Source organism: Eretmochelys imbricata, chromosome 1 (genome assembly GCF_965152235.1).
Source record: "Eretmochelys imbricata isolate rEreImb1 chromosome 1, rEreImb1.hap1, whole genome shotgun sequence".
NCBI lineage: Eukaryota > Metazoa > Chordata > Testudines > Cheloniidae > Eretmochelys > Eretmochelys imbricata.
Genome location: NC_135572.1, coordinates 162,621,828 through 162,648,738, shown reverse-complemented (window position 1 = coordinate 162,648,738; position 26,911 = coordinate 162,621,828). Strand labels below are relative to the sequence as shown.

At 43.1% G+C, this 26,911-nt stretch overlaps 1 protein-coding gene across 1 annotated transcript in view; it reads right to left on the bottom strand.

Annotated features, from left to right (window-relative positions):
- Positions 1-3,615: 3,615 nt before the first annotated feature.
- KCNJ6 (potassium inwardly rectifying channel subfamily J member 6) overlaps positions 3,616-26,911 on the bottom strand; it is a 59,331-nt gene continuing 36,035 nt past the window's right edge. The window contains exon 2 of the mRNA XM_077807245.1: positions 3,616-3,941. Coding sequence (XP_077663371.1) covers positions 3,616-3,941 — 326 coding nt within the window. The remainder of the gene's footprint in view (positions 3,942-26,911) is intronic.

Below are 26,911 nucleotides of genomic sequence, written 5' to 3'. Positions count from 1 at the left end.
CATGGAGGGTCAGGTCCTCAGGTGGTATAAATTCATGTAGCTCCATTAAAGTCAGTACACCTATGCCAATTTACGCCAGCTGATGATCTGACCCAGAAAATGTGGGTGCAGAAAAATGAACATGAACCAGAAACCCCTGCTATACAGGAAAAAGACTGAGAGTTGCACTATAGTCATCTGGAAGAGGTCTATACAAAGAAACTGCTCCAGCGTACCTAAGCTAGAGTACTCTCGTGTACTCTAGCTACCTAAGTAGGCAGAATCTAGCAGCATGAAAAGTTGCTGAAATATTGCATATATCTTTGAATATTGTCACTATCTCATCAATTTCACAATAGATTTTAAGAAAAAGATACCTTAGTGTATTAGTGAAATACAGAGAAATAGGAGCTTTGGATGGATTTTGGTTGCTTATGTAGCTAGCTACTCACATAAAAATGTCACATTATTTATGTTCCTTAAATTTGATTTGCCAACAATATTACTGGGCATTGGCATTTCCAAATATATTGTTTTAATAAGAGCATGAGTCAAAATTATCAGGTAAATGTATATACCGTAGTAATGAAAAACACCACTCAGTACGGTCAGCTTTGAAAATCCATTGTTAATTAACAGCATTCAATTCTTAATTGTTTTTAACAGTTCAGTTGAAGTTGTTGACACAAAATACATTGTTAAACTGCTTAATCAATCATTGTAGAAAAATAGAGGTGTTTGATAGGGACATTATAGTACAAAGTTTCTGTGAAGCTTTCCAGTTGAAACCCTTGGAGACTTTTTGTTTTTAAGCTTACATTACAAAAATGAGAGTTTTTGTAAACTTTACATTTCATACCACATTAATAGCAAAGACAACCAGAGACAGAGAGAGATCTTATGCTTTAAGTGCCCTAGTCACAAAAATATAACTTACCCATGCACATGCCCTAATAGCATAAAGTCTATTTTTTTGTACTAAAGGGCACAAAAAGGTTTAAAAGCCGCTGTTTTATTGAACACGAGAAGCTCTTCTTAAACTGCAGCGACGGATTATAGACGGGCCCAGTAAATCACAAGAGCAAAAAGCAGATTAATCCTATGAGGAGTTCTCTGCTTTAAACTCATGTACTATGCTCTAGGACTACAGGCTGACACACACAGACCAAGCCCCCCCACCCCCGCAGGTGGTGCTTCATTACTTTTAGCAAGTATCTTTGCTACGGGGCTCTCCCTTAGAAGACTATCTCTGATGTGTGACTAGTGTTCTCCAATGAAATTTCAGAGTGACTCCTCCTTTAAAACACCTTAAGAAGCACGCATACACCCTGCTCTACTGTGTGAATTCCTTGGCTCTCAAGAACAGCCTAAAAAACAGGGTGTGCTGTATAAACCATAGTACTGAGCAGGTTCTGACACCGTGTCAGTAAACAAAGGGTACCATTGTATTTTAAAAGAGTCTGTAGCAAAACCAGTTTTCGCCAAACTAAATGAAAATAAGCAGCAATCTGTAACTACCTGATGAAATCAGTCATCCTAGTGGAGGGGATGAAAATATATCTTTTGAACAATTGCTTAAATTGTGGAATTGTACGAGTAGCTTCTTGTGAAAACCTGTTCAGGAAAATTTTCAAAAATAAAGCAAACACAAGGCTTAGCTGTTTTGATTGGTGTGATCCAGGTGTGCAAAACCTCCGCCTGGAGACCACCTTAGCTGTAGGGGCCAAATCAACTCTTAACGACTCAATGAAAATTAAGGATGGGCAATTGCGTTGCAGTAAAAACAGTGTATAGATGTGAAATTAATGTGAAGGATATATCACAGTGCAAAATTTCCACCTGCCCACTAGGTTTCTCCTGAGGTTTTTTCCTTCTATTTGAATTTAAAAGCTTCTGTACAAAAAAACCCCTTTAAATTCTTTTCAGTGTATTTTTCCTTTCCAGACTAGGCAGGTACCAAAAGAAAATTAAGGCTGCAGTTTGTTTTTCTCCTGACTGAGGGAAATGGTACTCTTCATGGGCCAGAGCCAAAGCCCGTTGAAGTCTATGGGAGTCTTTTACTTGAATTAATACTATTTTATGCATACGGGGCCTGATGCAACAATCCTTGCATTGAGTAATACCATACACTGTGAGTCACCTCACACTGAGTGTTTTTGAGAAGTTAGGTACTACTCTATGCGCAAGATCCTCAGCTGGTGTAAATCATGCAAATCATCATAGTTCTGTTGCATCAAATCAAAATTATTCAAATCAGCTGAGGATTTGGCCCAATATGAGTAAAGGTGGGAGGGTCTACTCATTTGAATAGAGATGTTAGGAGTGGGCTTTTATATGAGAAACCCTGACGAAAATTACCTAGGGCCAGAAAGCCTGTTGGGAATTTTCAGGACCAACAAAGTGCTAATGATGTTAATGAATGAATCTCATTGACGACAACTTCAGATGAAATTCAATTATGTCTTCCCAGACCAAGTAGTTAAAAGTGTTCCCTACTTACCTATGAATAACATTCAGAATTTTTAATGGCTTATGCTGTTTTCATAGAAAACTACATAGTTTTAATCCAATGGTTTTGGGAAAAAAAGAATAGTTTCCTACGGTAGTGCACTTACAGGGTCCTAGCCCAACATGAACATGCTCTTTGTATTAGCAGCATACCGGAGATGCTTGTGTTTTCCAAGAGTCTGCCACAGTCTAATTCAGGCTGAACTGCCAAAAATAGCCAGGAATGGTTTACCCTGTAATATTACAAAAGATAGAATCATTTTTGTAAACAGTTTCACAGTATCTCAGTAATGTTTCAATTTCTCCACCCTGCCCTCCCCCAGACTTTTATGGCTTTTGAGAATCCGTAAAATGATTTGTTAGGGAGACTGTGAGGGCTTCTAACTAGCTGCCGGTCTGGTACACTGAAGAAAATGTTGGGCACGAAAAGGGCCAGATATATAGGGAAGAAACTAACATACTCCAAAGATTAAACCAGAAATGCCGATTCAATTTTTTGCATCCCAATATTTCTAGACTTATGTATCGAAACCTACATTAATTACACATCTCTGTACATTATTTAGAAGTTCTTTACTACAGTACTTTTGTACATGCTGGGTTTATTATGAAATTTAAAGAGCAAGTAATTACATAAGGCATATGTACAGTATCCTGTTGAGCTGCAGCTCTTTCGGCTCACCTCAGTCTTAAAGCTGCAATGCCCATTTTCATTGGAGGCATCACATCCTGTTTATGAAACTGTCTTCAAATATATAAAAATTAGAGCCAAGGCCCATGGCATTAACAAACATTAATCAGTCTTTTTCCTTTTATTATCCCAGATAAGGAGTTTTTCCCCCTGCCCCTCCCCCCCCCTTTTTTGGTTCCTTTTTAAACACACCTGTGGTGGCGAACTTGTATTTATCCAGAGGAAATATGCAATTATTGGAAGGGCAGTGATCAGAGATTTCATTGTATGTAAGGGATATTGCAGCTTTAACTCACGTCTTTGCTTATTTTAGGAATCACTTGATTTGTTTGGGCAGGTAGACATGTCAAACCTTAAATATTTCTTTTCTTGTCATAATAATAAAAAAGGGAAGGATCAAAAAGAAAAAAGAGGTTGTGTGGTGAACCTCTGCTGGTTCAAACTTTGGATTCATTCTCTAAATTTGCCACGTCACCATTCCTTTCGGTTTGGTCTTCGTGGTTCTTTCCCCTCTCTTCAGTTTCCAGGTCAGTGTGCTGGTTTAATTTGCTGGACACAGACCAAGTCAGGGGCAGTTCTGCTCGGCTGGCCATCTCTGCCAGTTCTTTGGCACTGTAAGACGGTGTGTTGGTCTCGTATGTTTCATGGAAGCTGTTGTAGTCAACTTCATAAAATCCATCCTCCAGCGTGAGGACAGGTGTAAAACGATGACCCCACAGGATCTCACTGGTTACATAAGAACTTCGAGCTTGGCATGTCATTCCTGTAAAGAGAGAGAGAGAGAGAAAATTGTAATACGGACCGAGTGCCCCAAAATGATTCTTGTTGTTGTAGTTTTACATAGCCGAGTGGTTTGTATTTAGTACTGCATGATAGAAATGATATGCCAGACAAGTCACAAGTTCACTGCCCCTTGACAATTAAAACTAAGCAAAAATTTGCCATGTGTCATTTGACAAACTTTACCTTTATTTTTTGTGGGTACGGTCCACAAAATTCTCACATTTATTTGTTTAGTTGGAAGTAGTCTTGAATTTCATCAGCAAATAATTCTCAGGCTGCAGATGAGTCACAGTCAATTTGCTGAGACTAGTAATCATGTTTATTCTGTTCCCTGATGGAGGACTTGTGTAACTAACTCTGCCTAGATTAGCTGAAGAACTAATACAAAAACCTTTACTCCGGTTGAGCTGTCCACTGAGAGTCTGACACAGGGACCGACTTTGTCTTGCCCAAAGGTTTGGGACACCCTTAAAGTTAAGTCACTCTGAACCTCAAACTGACAGTCTACTCCGAAATTTTAGCAAATCTCTCAAGCGTACGTTGTGAAAATTTGTGGCATTGGATGGAAAGGATTGGGATAAACTTCTGCCTTAACTTTTCTTCACAATACGGCTTCCACTGGGACTTTTGCCCTTTGGAATGCTTGAAGGGGCATCAACCCTAAGGAATCCTATGGATGTTGTTAAGGAAGCTTGGGGAAAGCAGCCAAACCAAGTTCAAACTATAGTTCTGCATGTCCTCTAGATGAGGAAACGTCCGTCCACAGTGTAGAGATTTTCTCAGGAGAACCTACCTCAAACCAAACTGACCAGAGGAAGGCACTGTAATAAAGGATTATGGGAAAGGGACATACTGGTTGTGGTAAGGGACAGGAAAAAGTGTAAGGAATGGGGGATTGAAGGTTATAAAAACATTTTCCCAAAAAAGTGGGATTATGAGGCCAGGATATAGCAGTTTCCCTTAAATTATTTCCACATTGCACAATTTTTGAATAACAGTGGTCACACAACTAATATAATATGGCAAGAAAACATAATGAATAGCAAGATCATGTAACTGAAGAATGAAAAGTGAAACTATTTAGGAGATAATCATAGGCAATAAAAAAAAGAATGTTGAGTTTGGAGATAATAAAACGCAATCTTTAGGATCTCACATTGCACCTCTGCAGCTGCTCCTGCCAGTCAAGTCACTCAGGGAGTTTCAGGACGTACATAAGCTCGTGGCTGGGTATTATTCTTTCCAGGGATGTCCACATTGCCTTAGACAAAATAATATTGCCCCTACCCCCTTTGAGCCTTCTCTCCAAGCTCAAGCAGAATCATTGTGAAGCTCTGAAAACATTGAGTTGACCTCTGTACTATATCATTACTTTTTATTTCGCTGATCTTGTTTGCCAGTAAAAAGACATTTACTGACCCTTGCCACACAGTGGTACTTCTGCAGCATTCCCTGTATTTAGAATTGCAAGTAGCTGCAGCATTTCTGCTGCTGCAGGGGGGGTAACTGTGGGTAACTGTTTGCATGATGACTGCTGTTCCTCTGTTACCCTTCCCTTTTTTCCCAGCTAGGAGTAGCACCAGAGGTGCTGAAATATCACACGAGAGGTTGGTTTCACGGTTTGCTACCCAACAACGAGAGGGACCCTAGAAGTCTTACAAGATATCCTGTTCTAGGGAGATTTCTTCTGCAATTTCAGTCTAAAGCGGGTCGTCTACTTTTTGATAATTTTGCATCAAACCATTTGACTGCTCATTTGAACTGAACCTCCAGATATTTGGAGAGTCCCCATCATTCATTCATCCGTTCACACTTCATGAAGACTTCTCAGTGAAATGAAAGGCAAAGTGTGGAGATGTGTCATCTTCAATTTTTCTGTTACCCAGTGAGTGAAACACAAACCTCGCCTGTTCAGCCAAGTGAGGGAAAGAAAGAAAGAAAGATTTGGGTTTTGTTTTGGTCATGGGGTGGGATGAAAATGAGGTTGCTTCATCCAGGTTGCCCGGGACCTTCATAGGGAGTGAAGATCTGAAAACCAGAGACAGGATCAATGAGCAGGGAAACTGATAAACTGATATTCTTTAGGGTTTATCTGCTACTTTTCACTTCTGTTCCTGCAATTTGAAACTCGATCTCTTGAGTTTCTGGACTATGTTTCTAGTCCTCCAGGAATATGAACCATGAGAGATTCTTAGTTAAATTTTAAAGGTGGGGGAAAAATTAATCCACAAAAGTGTCTGCAAACACTTACAAGAAACTGCTTAAAAGAAAGCGGCCATTATGGAAAAAAATGGAGTAGTTATACATGCAGATGCCCCCTTTCAATGTGCAAATCTGAGTTTTTTTTCGAGCAACCACATGCATTTTTGTGGTCTACGCAACTTTGAATACGTGGCCCTGTAGTAGGGTGACCAAATTTTCCAAAGGGAAAATGGGACACCGCACGGGGCTGGCCCGAGACACTTGTCCAAGCCCAGCCTCCCGCCTCCCACAAGGCTGTTGCTGGTTGCTCCAGCCCTGCCCCCGCTCCCTGTGCTGGGCTGGCATCACCACTCCCCCACCCATGTTTCTCAGCACTGCACCCCCACTTTTTTGACAACTGGCAAGAGCAAACGGGACAAATGCCCACTTTTGCCAAAAAAAAAAAGGTCAGGATGGCCAGGACAGGGCTTAAAAAAGGCACTGTCTCAGCCAAAATGGGACATATAACCACCCTCCCCTGTAGCATTTCATGTATCTAAACTGATCTCTATTGGTAGTTGTGAGTTTAAACTATGATATTTGACTGTTTACTGACATTTGTTTCAAATCATGAGATAGCAAGTGAGGCAGCCAGATTATGCCACTACTCCTTCTGCTTCACAACGTTACCATCTTGGGCCCTGATCCTGCAGTGAGCTCTGCAGGGGCAGATCCCCAATGCCTACATAGAGCCTCATTGGTTTCCATTAGGCTCTGAATGGGTGAAGCCTTGGTTTTTATACTGATAGCAACACAAGTTTCAGCTGGAAATGATGCTCTGCACTTTCCGACCCTAAACTGCTTTCAGTGTATGTTGCTACTAGGGTCTGCCCCAATGACAGCTGTGCTTTTCAGTGGTGGGCAATTCCTGTATATGGTTTGCAAAATGTTTAAGAGCTCTTTGGTGTGAAGGGTGCAATATAAATGAAAGTTATGTCTAGGAAAATGTATGGAGACTAGCAGATTCTTTTTATTCGAGATAGGATACAGAAACAAGAAGGGGAAAGCATGTGCACTTGGCTTCATCAGCCACGCAGATCAGATGAATCTGTGATGAGTAATTTTGTTGTTCTGTTTACACATTGTGGAGTGACCGTCGAATTGTAAAGATAACCAAGAACTAATATAATAAGGAAATGAAATAAAACGAACAAACACAATTGCATAAGTGAAGAACCAAAAATTGCAGCTATCTACAGAAAACATTAATGGGAAAATGTAGAGTTGAATTATTAAAGTTTTCTGCTCATAAAAGCATGTGGAACAAAAGTGGACTTGATTGCAGGATGGCCACATGAGGAGAGTTATTCCTGCTTTCCTTGGTATACAGCATATTTAACTGATCTGGTCCATGATAATTTTCCAGGTGTCATCTTCTGTCTGAGACCATTGCTTAATGAGCCACATTATCGTTCTCAGACTTCCTCTTGGATGCACCCTCTTTCCCATGTTTTCATCTTAGGGCAAGTCTACACTACAGTGCTACATTAGCGCAAGTGCAGTGGTGCAGCTGCACCCCTGTAGCATGTCTGGTGAAGATGCGCTGTGCTGACAGGAGAGAGCTCTTCCATTGGAATGATTACTCCACCTCGGTGAGAAGTGCCGGTGTGGACAGCGTGAAACTTGCATTTTGTGTCTGTGTGTGCGCGTGCATTTTCACACCTCTGAGCAACGTAAGTTAGATCAACTTAAGCGGTAGCGTAGACCTGCCCGTAGTTGGCCCGATGTGTCCACTCACATTAGGTGTCTATGGATATGGGTTAAAAGCATAGCAATCTTCTCATGTACAGCAAATGTCATTCTGGGATGTTTTAGCAGGAGTGCTGTAAGCAAGACACGAGAAGTAATTTTTCTACTCTACTCTACTCCTCTCTGATTAGGCCTCAGCTGGAGTATTATGTTCAGTTCTGGGTGCCACATTTCAGGAAAGATGCGGACAAATGGGAGAAAGTCCAGGGGAGAGCAACAAAAATAATTAAAGGTCTAGAAAACATGCTCTATGAGGGAAGATTGTAAAAATTGAGTTTGTTTAGTCTGGAGAAGAGAAGAGTGAGGGGGGACATGATAACAGTTTTCAAGTACATAAAAGGTTGTTACAACGGGGGAGGTGAAAAATTGTTCTCCTTAACCTCTGAGAATAGGAGAAGAAGCAATAGGCTTAAATTACAGCAAGGGAGGTTTAGGTTGAACATTCGGAAAAACTTCCTAACTATCAGGGTAGTTAAGCACTAGAACAAATTGCCTAGGGAGGTTGTAGAATGTTTGTCATTGGAGGTTTTTACTAACAGGTTAGACAAACACCTGTCAGGGATGGTCTAGTTATTATGTAGTCCTGCCTTGAGTGCAGGGGAATGGACTAGATGACCTCTTGAGGTCCCTTCCAGTTCTACACATCTATGATTCTGTGATTCAAGCAGTTGCAACTGGATCTGAAGAACTGAGGGGAAGAAAAACCTCCATCAGGAGTTAGAGACCATCTGTGTATTCTTGGTAGGAACTGGAACATAGGCAGTCTGGCCTAATGGGCAGAGAAGGTGTCAGGTCTAGTGGGCAGAGCAGGCATACAGGTTGGGGAACGGAAGAGTGGGTCAGAGCCAGAGTCAACTGCCAAATACCGGAATCAAGGGGTTAAGTCAGACTCAGGGCCAGGAATTGATGCTGAGGACTGAAGTCAGGATTAAATATGAATGCCAAAGCCCAGGGTTGAGTCAGAATCAGAAGTCAGAGCTGGTGTCAGATACCAAGTGCCAGGGTGAAGGGTTGAGCCAGAGATTCGGAATCAGGATTGGTAGCTGATGGTCAGGAGCAAGGCAAAAGAGCAGGAACCGGAGAGCGGCAAGGAGTTGGCATGGAGAAGGAGCAAGGTAGGAGCTAGGAGTGAGGAGCAGGAATCCGGAACAGGGCTGGATCAGGATTGTAGGAGGTAGCTAAGAGTATGGTCTGATGTGGCAGCGGCAGCAGCAGGAAGTCTGTGCATTGCTCAGACAGCCCACCTGGGTCATTTCTAGGCTTAAGTAGTAGGTGTGAGCCAATCAGCTAACTGCAGGCCTTGGGTGCTCCAACAGAACTTCATGTGGGGTCTGACTTTTCGGGTTTAGCGAGATGCTGCTTCACCTATCTCCCCTGGCGGTGACGAGGGTGCATGAGAAATTCAGGTCCCCCACAGTCCCTGGCTCTAGACCTGTACCCTCAATCCATACAGTTCTTCCCCGTCTCTAGTTCTCTGTCCACATCCGGATTTTTCTGCTTCTCCTTCTCTCTTGGGTGAGATGACCATTTTCTATAAGGGGAGGGAATTTTCTTCTATAGGGAAGCAACGAAGGGAAAATAGTTGTGATGTTTGGAGGATTTTTGCATTTTGTCCATCATAAGGATGGGGGTGGAGCTGTTGTAGAACCTGCAGCTGATGTAGTCATTCTCCTCTGCTTGTAGCATTATTTTCCCTTCGCTTCGTAGTGCTGTCGTCTCGGCCATCCAGTGATATGTCTGGAATAATATGGAGGCCCACATCCTCCATCAAATGTGGCCATTTGAGGGCAAATTTTCAAAGGGTAAAGGCCTATTTGTACTCAGCCAAAAATGCAAGGCAACATGTATGAATGCAATTTTGCACACAGACCTCTTCTTGAAGGAAGTGTCCCAGAACAGCAACGAGGAAACGCTTGCCGTGTCAGCTACAGACACGCTCACTTTTGTTATCTGCTCATTGCAATTTATGAAACACATGTAACTATTGCTGTCTTGGACAGGTCACTTCACCTCTCTGGGCCTAAAATGGAGAGAATCCTGATCCGCCCCACAGGGGTACAGAGACTTTTAATTAATGTTTGTAATGCTCTATAGTAGTCCCATTTATTTTAGAGGCACAGCACCATGAACAAAGGCTCCTTTGCTCTGAAGAGCTGTGGCTGGCTCAGTGGAGCATACGTGGCATAGGGACAGCGCTCTTCCCTGAATCCCTCCTGCACTTGCCATGTTAAGAACCCAGGGAATTACATACCTCTCAAAAGAGTTTTTGTTAATAAAGTTGGTTAAAATCCTTCACTACACAGATCTTAGAATCAGGGAATGGCAGACCTTTGAACTGTACCTTAATGCCCCCATAGCACTGTCCTACAGCCTTTGATAAACTCCACATCTTCAAAGGGAACATGCTGCTGCTTCAGACCGATAAAGAAACACACTATTCACTACATGTTAATCGTCCTCACAGTATACCACAAAATTTTAATTGCAGCCTCATACTTTTGTCAGAAACACACAACACATGACACACTTTGTCAACACAGAATATCTGATGATGTTGCTGAGACTGTGTTGTGTTATCCTGTTAGGGAGATTAATGTCATCACTCCTTGGGTAATTTGCTTTCCTTTTTGTACTGTGCTCATTTGCTCCTTCAGCATCTCATTTGCGTTCTTCATTGAAATTTGCCCAATGGAAAACCCCTGTATGCTCTGTGACAGACCCAGACCAGTTGGGTGCAGGAGTCTGGTTGAAGGAAGATATACTGGACGAATAGTTTTCTGTTCCCTGAGTGACCAGGGCAGGGGCTGCCCCAGAGCAGTCAAGAAGGTGCTAGAAGCAATTAAGTCAGGCAGACTCCATAAGACATCTGGAACCAATTAAGAACTGATTAAAAGCAATTAAGGGAAACAGGCAAGTCAGATCACCTGAAGCCCATTTAGAACCGCCTGGGAGTAGTTTAAAAAGAAGCTCCTTCAGAGAGGCTGGCTGGTAGGAGCTGGGAGTAAGAAGGTGTGGTGTGGGAAGATTGGGAGAAAGAAGGTGCGCAGTGAAAGCTGGGAGGACAAGCATGGTCAGGTAACAAGGAGGGTGCTAGGAGGCTCTGTTTGGGGAAGTAGCCCAGGGAAGAGCTATAGCTCCGGTAGTATAGGAAAACTACCTGTTGCCAGTGCTATTGGGGTCCTTGGGCTGGAACCCAGTGAAGAGGGCAGGACCGGGTTCCCCCCGACCCACCGCACACCTCTACAAAAACGCTCCCTGAGTAGGAAGACAGAGACTAACGAGGGCTCTTACACCAAACCCATTGACTGGCCAGTGATGAAGGTGGCTCAGTAAGCTGTAACCCTTGCCTCTAGGAGGGGACAGAGGCTACAATGAGGGTCACAGCAAACCTCTGAGGCAAACCCGAACCGCCTAGAAGTGCAGGACCGCCCTAGGCAAAGCCGGAGCTCTGCCACAGCTCATACAAAGTAAGTAATATTCCCTCTAAAATACACTGAAGAAATACTATTGCATTTCAAGTACTCTCCATTTCCCCCTGCTCTTTCATTATGGTCATTCTTAATGCAAGTAGAAAAGGAGTACTTGTGGCACCTTAGAGACTAACAAATTTATTTGAGCATAAGCTTTTGTGAGCTAAATAAATTGGTTAGTCTCTAAGATGCCACAAGTACTCCTTTTCTTTTTGTGGATACAGGCTAACACGGCTGCTACTCTGAAATCTGTCTTAATGCAAGTGTGATCTTTTGCCCCAGACACCAGGATCTGAACTAGCTAAAAGGAATGTGACATTCACAGAAGCATGACATTCATCAGCAAACTAGCAATCACAATACAGAAGAGCTGGTGTAAGCTGTTAGGAAATTATTTTGAAAAGTTGTCTGAGACAGGCTGCTGTGATAAGATAATCTACATCTTTGTGGGCCATATGCTACTCTTGATTCGCAAACACTAAGGGGATTTATGCATGTGGATTGAGGGCTTAGAAAGCACTCCCAGTTGTCATTCCAGTTAATGGCGAGTTCTCTGTGCACTCAAATATAAAGGCAGATCGCTGAACTATAATAGTTCGGCAATGTGCTACCTCCCAAACCAAGCCAAGTGAAAACGTTTTTATAAAGCTTTTCAATAAACACCAGTCTTATTATCAAATGAGACATGAGTTTGTGCCCAAGGAAGTAACTTGTACATACTTAAACATGATAGACATATGGTTAGCACTTTAGGGTTTTATTATTTGTAACATTCATCAAAGTAACATGGCTTATAAATCATGTCCTCCGTTCTGCAAAGTAACTATATATTTTGAATCAACTTTTCCTCTATCACACTGCCGTGCTATTATATAGCCTGTGTGTGTTTAATATTATTACCCTTTTGTCAAGCAAGAGCAGATTCTGAGGCTCTCCAGGTTGGCTTCTTGGAAGCAGAAATTGGTGACCCGGAATCAGGGTACTTTCTTAATGTAATTGATTTCTTTATGAAATGTGCATGGGTCCTGCGTCCTTGAAGGGACACAACGCCCTTTTTACAGACCCCTCTACAGAGAGAGAGAGAGAGCTGCCTTGGGCCTCTGCATTTCCCTAGGGTCTCATAATGCTAAATTACTTCACATTTTCTCTTTCACCCTAAGTTTACACCTGGGAATCGCCTCTACCTCAAAGCCTCTCATCTGGGACCACATGGTTAACAATTAGTCTGGGTATCAACCTACCTTTTGAAAGTAGCTACTTTGCAATATAAAAAAACCGGAGATCTTTAACTGCCAAAGGAATGTCCCCTAACCCACATTGTTTTGTTACCGTGTGGGTGGGTATTTATACGTCAGTGACCCCAATGGACAAGCCACTAGCCCATTTTGGCAGATCAATATAGCTGTATGTATGTGGGTATAGCTATAATGTAAAATAAAAATCATGCTATATATAAAACCTGTGGGTCCGATTTTTCAGAGGCTGAGTATCTGTAGCTTCTGTTGACTTCAAATGGAATTGTGACTTCAGCAATCAGGCCCTGTATCTGTATCTGTATCCCTTCATATACAGATACAATTATTATATGGTCATGACTCCCCAGTTAAGATTACGAGCCAGGATGCATTATGATCTATTTAGTAGAGCTGGTCAGAAAAATTCCAATGAAACATACATATATTTTGGTCAGAATTTGCTAATTTGTTGAAATCAAAACATTCTGTGGAGATGTGTTGATGAAGTGCCAGAGGAGCCCCGGACCCTGCCTGGTTTCCTGGCAGCTTGCATGCCCACATCCAGTGTCCTGTGCTCTAGGGCTGGGAACACCAGAGCTTCCAAGGTCTGCAGCTCTCATGAAGTATGCCAGGCACACTACCCTGGAGTTGGGAAAATGGGGCTTCCAGTGTCCATGGCTCTGTAGCAGCCCCACCATGCCGACTGCCCCAGAGCCAGGGCTCTACCCCCTTTTTAGGGCAAATTTCAAAGTTGTTGGTGTTCGCTACAAATAGGAATGAAACCAAATGATGAAATATCAAAGTCCTCTTTCCAGCTCAAATATGAAATGTTAATGTCTCTTCCCTTTCCCTATCTAGTTAAAACACCGTCAGAACTAGAATGTAGGTGATTTTTGAAGCAAATAAGTTGAAATAAAGCAAAGTTATTAACAATTGTTTTTATTGTTTGTGTGTGAGAGAGACAGACTTCTGAGTGCTCTCTAGTGCAGGGGTGAGCAAACTATGGCCCGTGGGCCAAATCCGGCCCGTCGGGGCTTTGGATCGGGTCTGCTGGATTGCCACCCCCGTGGTGCCACAGGCCCTGCGCTGTTCTCAGAAGCGGCCGGCACCACGTTCCTGCGGCCCCGGGGAGGGGGGGCAGAGGGCTCTGTGCGTTGCCCTTGCCTCCAGGCACTGCCCCCCGCAGCTCCCATTGGCCAGAAACAGGGAACTGTGGCCAATGGGAGCTTCAGGGGAGGGCCCTGGAGGTGTGGGAAGGGCAGGGCACGGAGCCCTGTGCCTCCCTGTCCTCCAGGGGCCGCGCAGGGATGTGGTGCCAGACGCTTCCCGGAGCGGCGCGGTGTGGGGCCAGGGAGGCAGGGAGCCTGCCCTGGCCCTGGTGCATGCTGCTGCCACCCTGGAGCCCGAACCCCTCCTGCACCCCACCCCCCAACTTCCTGCCCTAAGCCCCCTGCCTGCACCTTGCACCCCTCCTGCACCCCAACTCCCTGCCATGAACCCCCTCCTTCACCCTCATGCACCCCAACCCCCGCCCTGAGCCCCCTGCCCTGAGCCCCCTCCTGCACTCCACACCCCTCATCCCCGCCTAACCCCCTTCCCTGAGTCCCCTCATACATCCTGCACCCCTCCCCTGCCCCAATCCCTTGCTCTGAGCCCCTTCCTGCACACCGCACCCCAATCCCCTGCCCTGGCCCTGCATACAATTTCCCCACCCAGATGTGGCCCTTGGCCCAAAAAGTTTGCCCATCCCTGTTCTAGTGGCTGGTTACTGCTTAAAGAGACTAAAACAAAAAGTTACTTCTACTGCTGGCAGCCATTGGTAGTTCTACTTTAGTTCAGGTGGGAGAGGCATTCTGAGACATAAGGAGCAGAGTTCTAGCCCTAGGAATTGAATGGTTTATTCAGCAGTGGTGTAATTTGTTGGTAGTAATGGAGTTGTTGCATGATGGCATTAAAAATCAGTGTGACTTGAAATTTTGACTACTGTCCAATTTTGATGGGGTCCCTCTAGGGTGGGTGAGAGCTGGGGTCCCGGGGGGATCTTTTTTGCTCCATATTAGTCAGATTTTTTTAATAAATGAGGAAATCAAGAAACCAGAATAATTAACTTCAAGCTAATTGAAATTAAAATGATAGTTAAAATGTAAAAGGACTGTTTAGAGTCCATAAAATTCCTGAGAGCTGGAACTTCTGGTCTACTAAATCCACTGTACTGTAAGTGGTGCAAAGTGGGTTTAAAATGGCTGGACATGTCCAACAGAGAATTCCCCCTATGCAGGGGAACTTTCTGCCAGCACAAAGCTGGTGGAGGCAGCTCTGTGGCCTCTTGCACCAGCTGTCCCTCTCTATCACCCTCTATCTCCTGGTATAGCAAGAGGAGAGGGGATGTACCAGAGTGTGGTACAAAGGAGGAGAGCTCTACTTCGCCCAGTTCTCCAATGGTCTAAATTAGAACTACTCCCCTGCAGCTCTCACTTATGCTGGGGCCAGGTGACTTTAGACCAAGGAGTTGCAACCATTCCCCGACATCTCCCCCAATTTAGTGAGTCTGAGCTCTGATCAGAAATGGGAGAATCTGCCTCACGGCCTTTGGAAGCTGTAGTACTTATGATATAAGCTTGTCCCTGTTAGATGAGTTAATTGGGGCTAATCTTAAGCAAGCATAAATTCTCGTAGCTCTGTTGGCTTCAATGGAGCTAGGTCAAGGTCATTACTGTGCCAAGGGTGTTCTAGGCCTGGTTCAAAGACTCCAGTCCAGGCCCTCCTCCCCTGTGCTACAAAAAAACCAAACCAAAACCAGAAACGCCAGCGTTATCACCACTACGTACTTTTACAAAGGGACTTTTCTAGCCTTCTCTGGAGCAATCTCATTAATTATCTCATCCCACTCTATCTGCCTTGCTTCCAAGTTCTCTGTAGAACAGGGGTAGTCAATAGGCAGAACATGGGCCAAATCTGGACAGCCAGATGCTTTTGAATGGATCCCAAAATATTTTTATTTACTTATTTTATTACTATTATTTTCTCTGGAGTCTGGACCTTGACTATACTTTGACCAAGAAATTTGGACCTTGATAAAAAAAAACTAATTGACTCCCTTGGCTGTAGAAATAACTGCCAGATCTCTTAAACTTTTCTGCCCTATGGACATTCTTAGATAGGTCTTGATTAATTTTAGCTTGCTGAAACTCCTTTCATTAGCAGCCATGGTTACTGGCAGACAGCAAAAAATATGAAGTGCTGTTTCTGTGTTAGGGAAGTTTGCATCTAATGACCTTTTGTGAATGTAGCTAAGGAGATCAGTGGACACTTTTATCCTTGAAGATTTGCTTGCAAAAAATTGGTGAAGGGCTCAATCTTATTCTCAAAATTCCAGAGTTTTAAATCCTCAGGATAGCTGGTTGCTAATTTTTCTCTCTCTGTCGTTAGGTCTTCACTGCTGAGACTTTTCAGTTTCTTGCTTGCCAGAAAAACAAAGCTTCCTTCAACTCCATTGTACTTATTCATCCTGTCATCCAATATTGTGTCTGAGATGGTGTTGGCAACCTCTCATTCAAAAGCTTTTTCAGGATCTGATGAACTTTTGTCCTTTGCAAGTTCACCTGGCATTAATTTTCGCTGTTGAGATCATTTGCCTTTGAATTGTGTGGATATTCCTAATGTTTCAGACTGTCATGCAGCAGCTTCCTTACATGCAATGAATCCAGAAGAAGACCATCATTCTGGTAAAGCATCTCAAAGGCCACCAAGTGAACTGCGAGCCATTTGAATGCCAAGATCCAGGCTCTGCTATTTTTTGGCTCACAACGTTAAGGTTTGATAGGATAGTATACCACATTTCAGCCAAAACTAGAAATGAAAACTCTGAATTGTTCACTTGTAAGCTGTCAGCTTTTGACATAAGTTTTGGCGTAAGATTGTGTGCAGTCTTGATCTTGTCTAAAGTGTCAAGGACACCCTTAACCTGATTTTGTAGTGGTTGGATTGCCTCTACCTCTGCTGCCCATGTTGTCCTGCTGTGGCATTTTAATTTAAGGCTAATATGCGTTTTCAGCACATTCCAACAACCAATAGAAGTGCAAGAGAGGCTAGACAATATTTGAACAATTCGAAAAAATATAACAGCTTGGGGAACAGCCCTAGTGGCCGCCTCTCCAACACGATTCAGTGAATGAGCTTCACCTGGGACAAAAGATGAATACTGATTTACCTGCTGAATTTAATTTTGAACACCTTTGTTTGATGCTCCATTGTAATAGCTTTGACCCCTGCAATCAGCCATATTTAAATCGTGTTTTTTCTTCAGCTTCCCTAAAATAACCTCCTATTTTGGTGTGGATATCAATGAAACCTATGAAGCGCTGAACAACTTTTGATCTGTTTTTCAACATACCTTAACACCTGACACATTTGTTGCATTTGGGACAGGTGTGGAGTGCAAGCAAACATAGTAGAGACGTATTTAGCTTTCCTAACTTTGTCAAAAATAGTCTGCCATACTTTTCTTGTGATCCTACTGAACACTTTGAATTTGATTTGATAAGTATGTCACCTTTGTGACACCAGCCTTAATAGCTTCCATGTGATCTCACAAAACACTATCAGATCTTGCAAGCACTTCAAGTAAATCCAAAAAATTATCATTATGAGGCCTGTCTAATTTCATCTGAGTCTTTCAAAGCCATACATCTCTCACCTAAGCCCAGCAAAACATCCAAGAGATGATGCAAAATATTGCACCACTTGTGTTTCCTGTATTGCATACTTTTGTCAATTGCGCAACTCTTTTCCTACTGTTCTACAAGTTCCATCCAGTGAATGATCATCTCCGTGTGTTCCTTCGAACATTCATGTTTGGCATACTTGATCACTATCGTGGAAAAAGTCAGTGAACCCAGTTTTATGGTTTGGAAAGGAAGATGAGGAATTTAGCTGGAAAAGCAAACAAGCGAAACGGAGGAAAGAATCGAATTGTACATCAGTCAAGATTGCTAGCATAATTCTCCATTAGGAATTTTGACAAAGACCCATGATTTTAATACTTTCCTTCCTTTGTATTAACTAGGTGAAAAATCTTATTTTAAATTAATAATGGGACTGTTTTCTACCAAAAACCAGCAAATAGGATCCATCACTTGTGGGCAAGTAGCCAGACCTGCCTTGTCGGTGTCAAAATTCTGCCCCCATTTTCAGTAATCAAACTGTGTTCAGTATCCATGTTCATAACAGTTGCACTAGCAACCAATGACCAACTTTGTGTCCTGGAATCAGAGACTCCAGCACCCAACAGGCCTGACAAACCCAAATCAAAATCCTCATTAGCTATGGAAGGCCCAGTAGCGCAAGTAGCAGAAACTACTGTTCACCAGGAACAAGGCTGAACTTGGCAAGTTTCAAGAAACTCTGTAGCCTATTCACACTTTTTGGATCTTCTTTTTCATGGGCCTCCTGCAGATTGTGCTGTTGAGCCCTACTCTTGTGTTTGTAGGTATTCTGGTGGAAATCAAGGCTGACCATCAGAATTCACTCACCAAGCTTGTCACAAATGAATTGCTAGGCTTGGAGTGACAGCAGGGTGGGTGAAAGATCTAATTACTATCTCTGTGAAACTCTGAGAGAAATCAGTTGAAAGGTCATAACATTTCTGTGAAACTCAGAGCTATACCAGGTGAAGCTAATGAGCCAGAGCTCAGGAATGAGAATAAGGGCAATTGTGGTCAAGTGAAGGGAGCAGATACAGAGAAGGCTAGGGCCCCACGACAAAATAAAAGCATGACAAGTAAGTAAAAAAAAACACAAAAAATGGGGCCCATTATGTCCTGGGTTCCACTGGAACCTTTTGAACACCCTTTTGCAAGGCCCTGGCCAATGTACATCAGTTGAGGATCTGCCCCAATGCCTCTTGCTGGCAGGGAAGGAAGAGGGGGAGAGAGAGAGAGAGAGACCATTGTTGTAATTATTAAAAAGTGGGAGGCACTTAGGGTGACCAGACAGCAAGTGTAAAAAATTGGGACAGGGGGTGGAGGGTGAGGTGATAGGAGCCTACATAAGAAAAAGACCCCAAAATTGGGACTGTCCCTATGAAATCGGGACATCTGGTCACCCTAGGGGCACTCCAATACTACTGTGATGTTCACCAGCGCAAGAACCTAAAAAGACATATGGATAGAACATTGTTTTCAGTGTGCAACATAATACATTTATTTATTGCTGAAGATTTCCCTTCATGTTTGTTTCATTCTTTTACATGGTGAGCATTTTTAATTAATTGTGATGCTCCTTTGTATACGTTTTAATTTTAGGGAGCAACCTTAGCTTAAAGTTAATAAGATAATTTTGGTCTCTTTATTTTATATACACATGGAGACCATGGAACCACAGCCAAACATTAAATAAGAAGTAGATTGCTGGGCCAACTACCTATAAAGTAAAATTAATTGCTGTGTTACTACTTTGCGGTTTTAAAATGGTCTTTATAGTTCAATTGTAGCTCTATGTTGTAACAATAGCGGAGTAATAAAAGTTGCCAGTAATAAAAGTTCTGTGGGAGAAATGCACCGTTTTGGATACATTCCCTAGTGCCTTCCCTTTCCCAACTCATAAGATAAAATGTTATGGAGAGAGTTGATGCTTTGAATCTTGGCCTTGGTTACTGTGGGTAGTCCAGTCAATATTTGTGCCAGGGGGTCCAGCTTTGCGTGAGCCAGCCAAGGTGATATGTAAAGGTTGTTGGTTTTTTGGTTCAGATAGGCACACAGAGCTCACTTTGAAGTCACTGGGACACTATGTATGTATCTAAAGCCAATATTATTTGGTTATTGCACTTATGACTCCCAATACCATACAATCAGAAGGTCTCACAATCTTTAATGTATTTGTCCTCTTACAGAGAGGGTAAGCAACAGAGAGACTAAGTGACTTGCCCATGATCACATGGGAAGTCTGTGGCAGAGCCAGGAATTGAACCCACCTCTCCCAAGTTCCAGGGTTAGCACCTTACCCACCTGCCTCTCAATATATATAAATGTGTTTAGAAACTGTCTGAAAGATTAAATGAAACAGTGTGACTGACTTTGCTCCCTCTGTCAGAACATTAATCAAGGACAGTGCTTCAGTAGATTATGTTAGCACTTTGTCTCACAGCCAGTGTTCAAGGTTTGATTAAGCTTAGCATGTACACAGTGCAGTCTATAGAAAATGGCCTCCTTTTAATTCTGACCTGCAGACTGGTCTGTCTCCAGTGATGCTGAGGTGCCACTGGTAGATCTGCCTGCAGTTTCCTGAGAGCAGTAGGGAACAGGCAGCAAAAGGATAGTGTTCCAGCTGAGCCTCCTGCTGCTGCTTCACTTGAATTAAGTCTCTGCAAGATATTTTGCTGCTGCAGCCACATCCACAGAGGAAGGCTAATGGTAGAGGCTGGGCCAGACGGTTCAGTTATGGCTTTGGGCTGAGTGTGGGAGAGGAAAACTGCAAGTGTATCAAGATTTACAGTGTGTCTTACGTTTTTAGATCTGCCAGGTTTTCTTTTTGGCTAGGTTGTTTCCAAATTAAAGGGACTAGTCAACTAGAAAATCACATTATGTGCCTGAGTTTCTTCTTTTCTTTCCATGTGACACCTAAAATCCCTATAACTGCAGATGTTAGCGAACCAGAAATCCTTCCCCATGCTTTCCAGCTTGCTTATTTGAGCCTTTGAGAACACTTTGTGCAGAGTCAGCTTTATTGTCCCTCTAGTAGTTGGCTTCTCCATTGCTGAAAAAGACCCTTATAAATATCGAGGGAGGGAGGGAGGAGGGGAATGGGAGAACAGTCATCTCAAGTGTACTCTGCTGCACAGTAAATCCTGCATTACAGCTGGTTCTGTCTCCCTGTCCTGCTGCATCACATTTTCAGGTGGTGTCCCCTCAGGACAGGGAGCAGCAATTGCTGGCTGGTAGGGATGCGGGAACCTTTTTTCTCCAGCAGCAGCCTCCTAGACCTTTCTGCTCCTTGGAGAAAGAGAGGAAAAGAGTCTCCCAGGGAGGAGACACTAGAGACAGCAGGGATGTTTACTTGGGTAGAGGAGGGGTGACGATGGGCTAGCTTGGGCTGCTACATTATCCAAACGGGAAAGTGGGGAGGAGGAACTAGAGCGGGTCCCGAGCTGCTGGGCTCTGCATGGGCTGGCAGGCTGTACTCCCATTCTCTTGTGGCCCAGCCTGTTCACTGTGACCTCCCCTCCATCCTAGGGAAAACCAGGTCAGTTCCTGAGCAGCTGGGTGTTGTAGCAACCAGGCAAGGTACTAACAAACTTCAACAGGACTTTATTTTTAAATGGAAACCAAGCTGCTGCTGCACCCTCGGTAGCTCTCACTCCGCCTCCTCAACTCCCCCCCCCCTCCTGTTTCCTGTCCTTTCAGACTCCCAACAGCCAGTGCTCCCAGTTCTAATAATTACAGGCAGCCTCTGAAGACCATACTGGGCTCCCTCTCTGTGTCCCTTAGATGGGAGGCAGGGGAGTGGAGCAGGGCCCAGAACATCAGTGGCTGCAGTAGAGCCTTGTAGCGAGGCTGGGATGGGCCTAAATTAACAAATGGGGTTGGGCAGGGGTTAAATGATTTGTGCTGTCAATGTTACCAACTCCCCTGATTTCCCCAGGAGTGATGGGACCTGGGCTGGACCCAGCCTGCCATGAGGCGCAAAGCTCTGTCTCACTACCAGTTTGAGGTCTGCCTGGGGGAAGACGTCCTTTGCTTGTCCTGCTGCCCTGCCCGTCCTGGGGCTGAGCAACCAACCAGAGGTGCTGCAGGCATACACCTCTCTCCTCTTCCTCTCCTGCTCTCAGCAGCCCAAAGCTGTTCTCACAGGATGGGAGGAGGGACCTAAAGAGCCCAGCAACGCAGGGCGGCTCCCCTCCTGCCTGCCCCTCCCCTTCCTGTGAGCAATGGGGACAGGACAGTTCCTCTGCTCCTCTTCCCAGCAGCACCTGCCTGGGCAGGGACAGAGGGAGGTGAAGAGCTGCTACAGCTGCTCCCTCAGGTGTAAGGGGCAGAGGAGACCCTGCTGCAGAACCCCCAGGCCTGGGAGGCGGGGGTGAAGAACTCCAGGAGGAGCAGGGATGAGGCAGGGGTGCGGCACTGAACTGAATGGGGGCTGGGTGGGGAGAGGAGTAATTGCTGGGCAGGGGACGGGCAGATGTGGGGGGTGAGAGCTCCTGCAGCAGAAGCCAAAATCCCCTTACCCAGTACATTTGGGAGCATGGGCAGCACTATCTGTCACACCCATGCAGGGGGCGAGCAGGGGGAGTTAAAAAATAAATAAAGGCCAAACCCCACCAATCTAGTCTTCAAAAACAAACAAACAAAGAAAAAAAAAACCCTGTGATTCTGGGTGGTCGGATGCTCTCTCCAACCCCCTCCAAGCCAAAGCTGATGGGGCAAAGTCCTTTCCCGCCCATCTGTCAGTGATTACAAAGTGGATTTATTTTATTGACATAGTGTGGAAACAGCATTAAAAGGAATGTCACACATGTTGATGGGAGGTGTCACCCATTGAGAGGTTTGACAACTGAGAGGTATGAGCAGGAAAATCCGTGTGTGTGCATACAAAGGTTTCACTTTCCTAATATTACAGCAGAACCACTTTGGATAAGAAGGAAATTTTTGTGTAAGCAGTGTACATTGGGGGCCATAGGTCAAATGGTGGTAACAGGGATTCTACTGTGTGTATGGCGGGTGGAATTTGCAGAAGGGCTCAGCATTGATCTGGTACATGTGACATAACACACAGCATATACGAACCTCAGAGAGGGAGTTTGTATATAACGGGGAGGATATATCTAACATGCAATTATAATGGGGGAGTGTAAATAAAATCTAACATGTTTGGGGTTACTATAATTGTGCATTTCAGGGGTGCAGGGGAAAGAAAAAATCTTTAGTTAGAATGATACTTGCTGGGTAAGGGGTACAGGCCATACTGGCTTTTTTATTTTCCTAGTTTAAGTGCTCCATAGTTGTCAGAACTGTGAATCAAACATTTAATTAAATATAACTATGTGAAGCTATATTATATTTCCTTATTTGGTCTAATCAAATGCAAAGTTTGAATTTATACTTTAGGCAGCTTCTGATCCAACATAATCTAAAATTGTATTTAATCCCCCCCCCCCCCAAAAAAAAACAAACCCTTAAATGTGGAGCACATTAAGGCTCACTTATATAGAGTTTTTAATAAAACGTCACATTTTACTACATCAAGGATGTGGCTGAAACAGGGATTAAAAACGAGCCTTTGTGAGCCCATTCTGACATGTCTTAAAATCCAAGCAGCTGCTACAGATCAATAGCTTTTGACATCACAATCCATGAATCACATTCAAAGTCCTCTAGTTACTATTTCTGTGGTCATGGTTAATGGCAGTGTTGTAGCCTTGCTTGGCTTTAGTGAAATCTGTGTGGCAAAGCATTCAGTTCAGCCAGGCAAATGTTAACAAGACACGATGTCTGGAAATTAGTGTAAAGTGAAGATGTACTGTTTTTCCCCAAGATCATCGAAGTAGTTGGCAAGCAGCAAAATCTGTCAGTTAGCATGGTCAGTCAAGCAATTTTATGTTAACAGTGCATCTTTTGAAGTGGGTAGGAAAAAAATCTAGACAGGTGAGTTTGCTTGTGGAAATGATAATGTATAGGAAGTAGTCTTCTTTCCCCCCCCCGCCCCTTCCCCACCATATTGCCAGAGGTTAAATGTTAAATTTACATGGTGCTTTTCCTTCTGAAGAGTCCCAAAGGGCTATACAGACTGTTGACTTTCACGAGAGTTTAGGGGCTCAGCACCTCCAAGGATCATGCCCTAAATTCATACAGCAGCACGGAAATGCTGCCGCCTCTTAGAGGCACCCAACTGGCACATAGCACCTTGCATAACAGGGAAAATTTTGGCAAAAGACGTTGGAGCAAATACCTAATTTTACAAAAACTCTTCAATGTCTGTGCAGAGCAGACAGGGCCGCAGTTTTAAGTTCTTATCTAAAAGACCTATTGCACAGAACTAAATTATCTACTCCGGAAGGAGGAATGTTTGAGTTAATCAACTGTCTAAATGGGACATGTTAGTTATCACTACAAAAGTTTTTTTCTCCTGCTGATAATAGCTCATCTTAACTAATTAGCCTCTCACAGTTTGTATGGCAACTTCAAACTTATCTGTATGTATATATATATCTTCTTACTATATGTTCCATTCTATGCATCCGATGAAGTGGGCTGTAGCCCACGAAAGCTTATGCTCTAATAAATTTGTTAGTCTATAAGGTGCCACAAGTACTCCTGTTCTTTTTGTGGATACAGACTAACACAGCTGCTACTCTGAAACCTGAGTTAATCTTGTTAGGATTTGAAACTGTGGTTCCAGGTAGTTGACCTTAGCCCCTACACATTTCAAACCTGAGGAAGTTTAGATCACTAAACACTTGTTTGTGCCATTCTCTAACATGATTCAACAACTCTGATTTTTGATTTAAAGGACATTGTCAAACTTGTTAATCTTAAAAATTGATCTGCCATAAAAAGTGCCCTATTGTATTTTTGACTTTAAATTCCAGCTAGGTATTTAAAAAACAAAACAAAACCTATTAGTGTATTTGGTATAGTTTGAGAGTTGAAGCAAACAAGCAATTCAGCAAATACCAAACTTAATACAACTCAGAATACTGACAAACTTTTGCATACATACCCCTAGTTCCCCATCTAGAAAAGCATGTCTGGAATGCAGAGAAAGTCATCTCTGGTTTTTGTTTTGTTCTGTTTTGTTACCATTCCATAGCAAATGAAATGTTTTATTGGAATTCATAGAGTAAGATTTAAGATCAGTTACAACTTTCACATTGTTAATTAATACTGGATACCCATCATCTTTGGCAGTGTCTGTTTAAAAATGTAGGATTGAGCAAGGACCGGATGCCACAGGTAAATGAGAAGCAGAACACTGCACTTCTAAATCTGTGGTTAAAATTCAGATGAAGTCACTAGTGAGCAGTGACCAAAAGTTATTACCATGTGACAACTGTTTGGTATGCTGTGTAGTACACTTGCTAGGAGGGTGATGCCCACATCAAGGGTTGTAACTGACACTCTTGTCAGCTTTATTAGATCGAATTGGCAAAGATATCAAATTATTATCCAATGCCTAGAAATGAGCCCACCAAAACAGGAAAATTGGTTGTGTTTGCTCTTCCCACAAACACTTCAGATGGGTAGTTGAGGGAAGGAAATTTGAGTTCTTGTGCTGGCAGTTCTCTATATTGCAATAACAAAGGTTTGGTACAACTTGCATAGCATTTTTCCTACCAACTGCATCCCAAAATACTTCACAGTTTTACTAATAAAGAATTTCAGAGGGTGGGAGAAAAATGATGAGTTTTTAGCTGAGTCTTGAAAGGAGGTGGGCAGGCCTGGGAAAGCAATTTTAGGGGGCAAGTAGAGAAGATAATTGCACCTGCAATGGTGAGGTTCTGTGCCATGCCATAGAGGAGTGGCATTTCAGACAGCCTGTTACATCAGAATGTCATGATACATGATGGAAATTCTGTGCTCTTACATCCCCTTTGGCTTGGGGCCTGGATCTACGGATATGCTATTAATTCTCCATTTGTAATGGAACCCTTAACTGTACTTCTATGGGTCAGTTCACTCCCCCATACCAGTCATGAGATGACACTTTTCTACCATAAAGGATTCCAACAATAAGATTTAACAATGTATATACAATTAACCCAACAAGCAAATTACACCTTGAATCTGTTGCTCATGCACTAGTGTGAAGGATACTTTAGAAATGTCTACACAGAATGCTGACCACCAGGATGATGGAATTTTTGTGGTGGATCACATTTAAATGTAGTATTTCATTATGAAGTCTTGCCAGAAGTGGGAAAAACAAACCCTTTTTGGTCGAGTTAGTGATTATGGCTACTTCCTTTGATTTTTTTTTTTTTCCAGCTCCCCTATAGACATGAAGCACTTCAGCAAACTAGCGCCAGACCACATTCTCCTTAAGGACAAGCAAAACAATGACATGGTTTCTTTCTTTGAGCTTTTACGACAGCTGCCAGACCATTGCTAATTTGCAGCAGTTTGTTGATATGTACTTTGGGTGAGGTTGCCCATCCTTCACAATGCTGATATCCTGTCACTTGGTGTATAAACTAGAACAAGTCCCAAATCTCAGAGGTAAAATGCGGGAAAAAAAATAAAAACAGTCTCTACTGACTAATGAGATCTGCCTTGAATGTTACACATAAGTTATTTAAATGGGGTTTAAAGTGATATGGGACTAAATTGTTGATGTAAAAGGAATATGCAAGGCCAAACACTGCTGTCAGTTAGCACCAGTGCAAGTCTGGACTAACTCTTTTCACTTTTGTTGAATTTTTCAGGATTTATACAGTAACTCCACTGAGGTATAAAACTGGTGAGATCAGAATCAGGCCCACAGCCTGGACTAGCTGGAGCTTGTGAGGTTTGTAATATAAAAGCACTGCATCAAAACAATTATAACAGCCCAGTCTAGATGTCACTAGAGCAGTATTTCTCAACTGGTGAGTCATAACCCCTCAGGGTGTGCGTGTGTCATGAGGCTTTGAAAATTTTATTACAATCTAAAATATAAAGGCCCCAAGAAAACCCTACTCCAAGCACAGCTTTCTGTAACGAGAGAAGGAATAATAAGAGTAAAAGACTCCATGCAGGCCACTAGAGACCTTGCTTTGCCAGTCTAATTAAACCTGGTATGTTCTCAGATACTACAGCGGTGGGTGGCAGATAAAGCTGCTTTGCTTCCCCCCGCCTCAGCTGTGCCAAGTGTGCCTAGCTGAGGATCTGGGCTGTGGGGTGGGAGGATGTTGGTTAACTTCCTGTGGTGAAATTTCTGAGTGGCTAATCCATGATCCGCTCTGGCGTCAGTACATCCGCGAAAGAAGTAAGGGGGTTTTAATTACATTTTGCTCCTTTTGTTCTTTAAAAAAAAAAGTATTTGCTAATTCCCAGCGTGCACGTAAGCACTGGAAGGTAATGTGTGAAATGCAGAAAGTCTGAGCTGTAGAGAACTTAGATCTTTACTGGGTGTTATGCATTATATTGAAAGCAGCTACAGTGCTTGGACATGTGCTGTGAATAAAGTATTAACTTCTCATTCGGTAGGCTCTATCTCTATTTGCTTCCTATATTTCATCTTTTTAATTGCATTTTATTCTTGTTTTACTGGAAATGGAAGTCAAT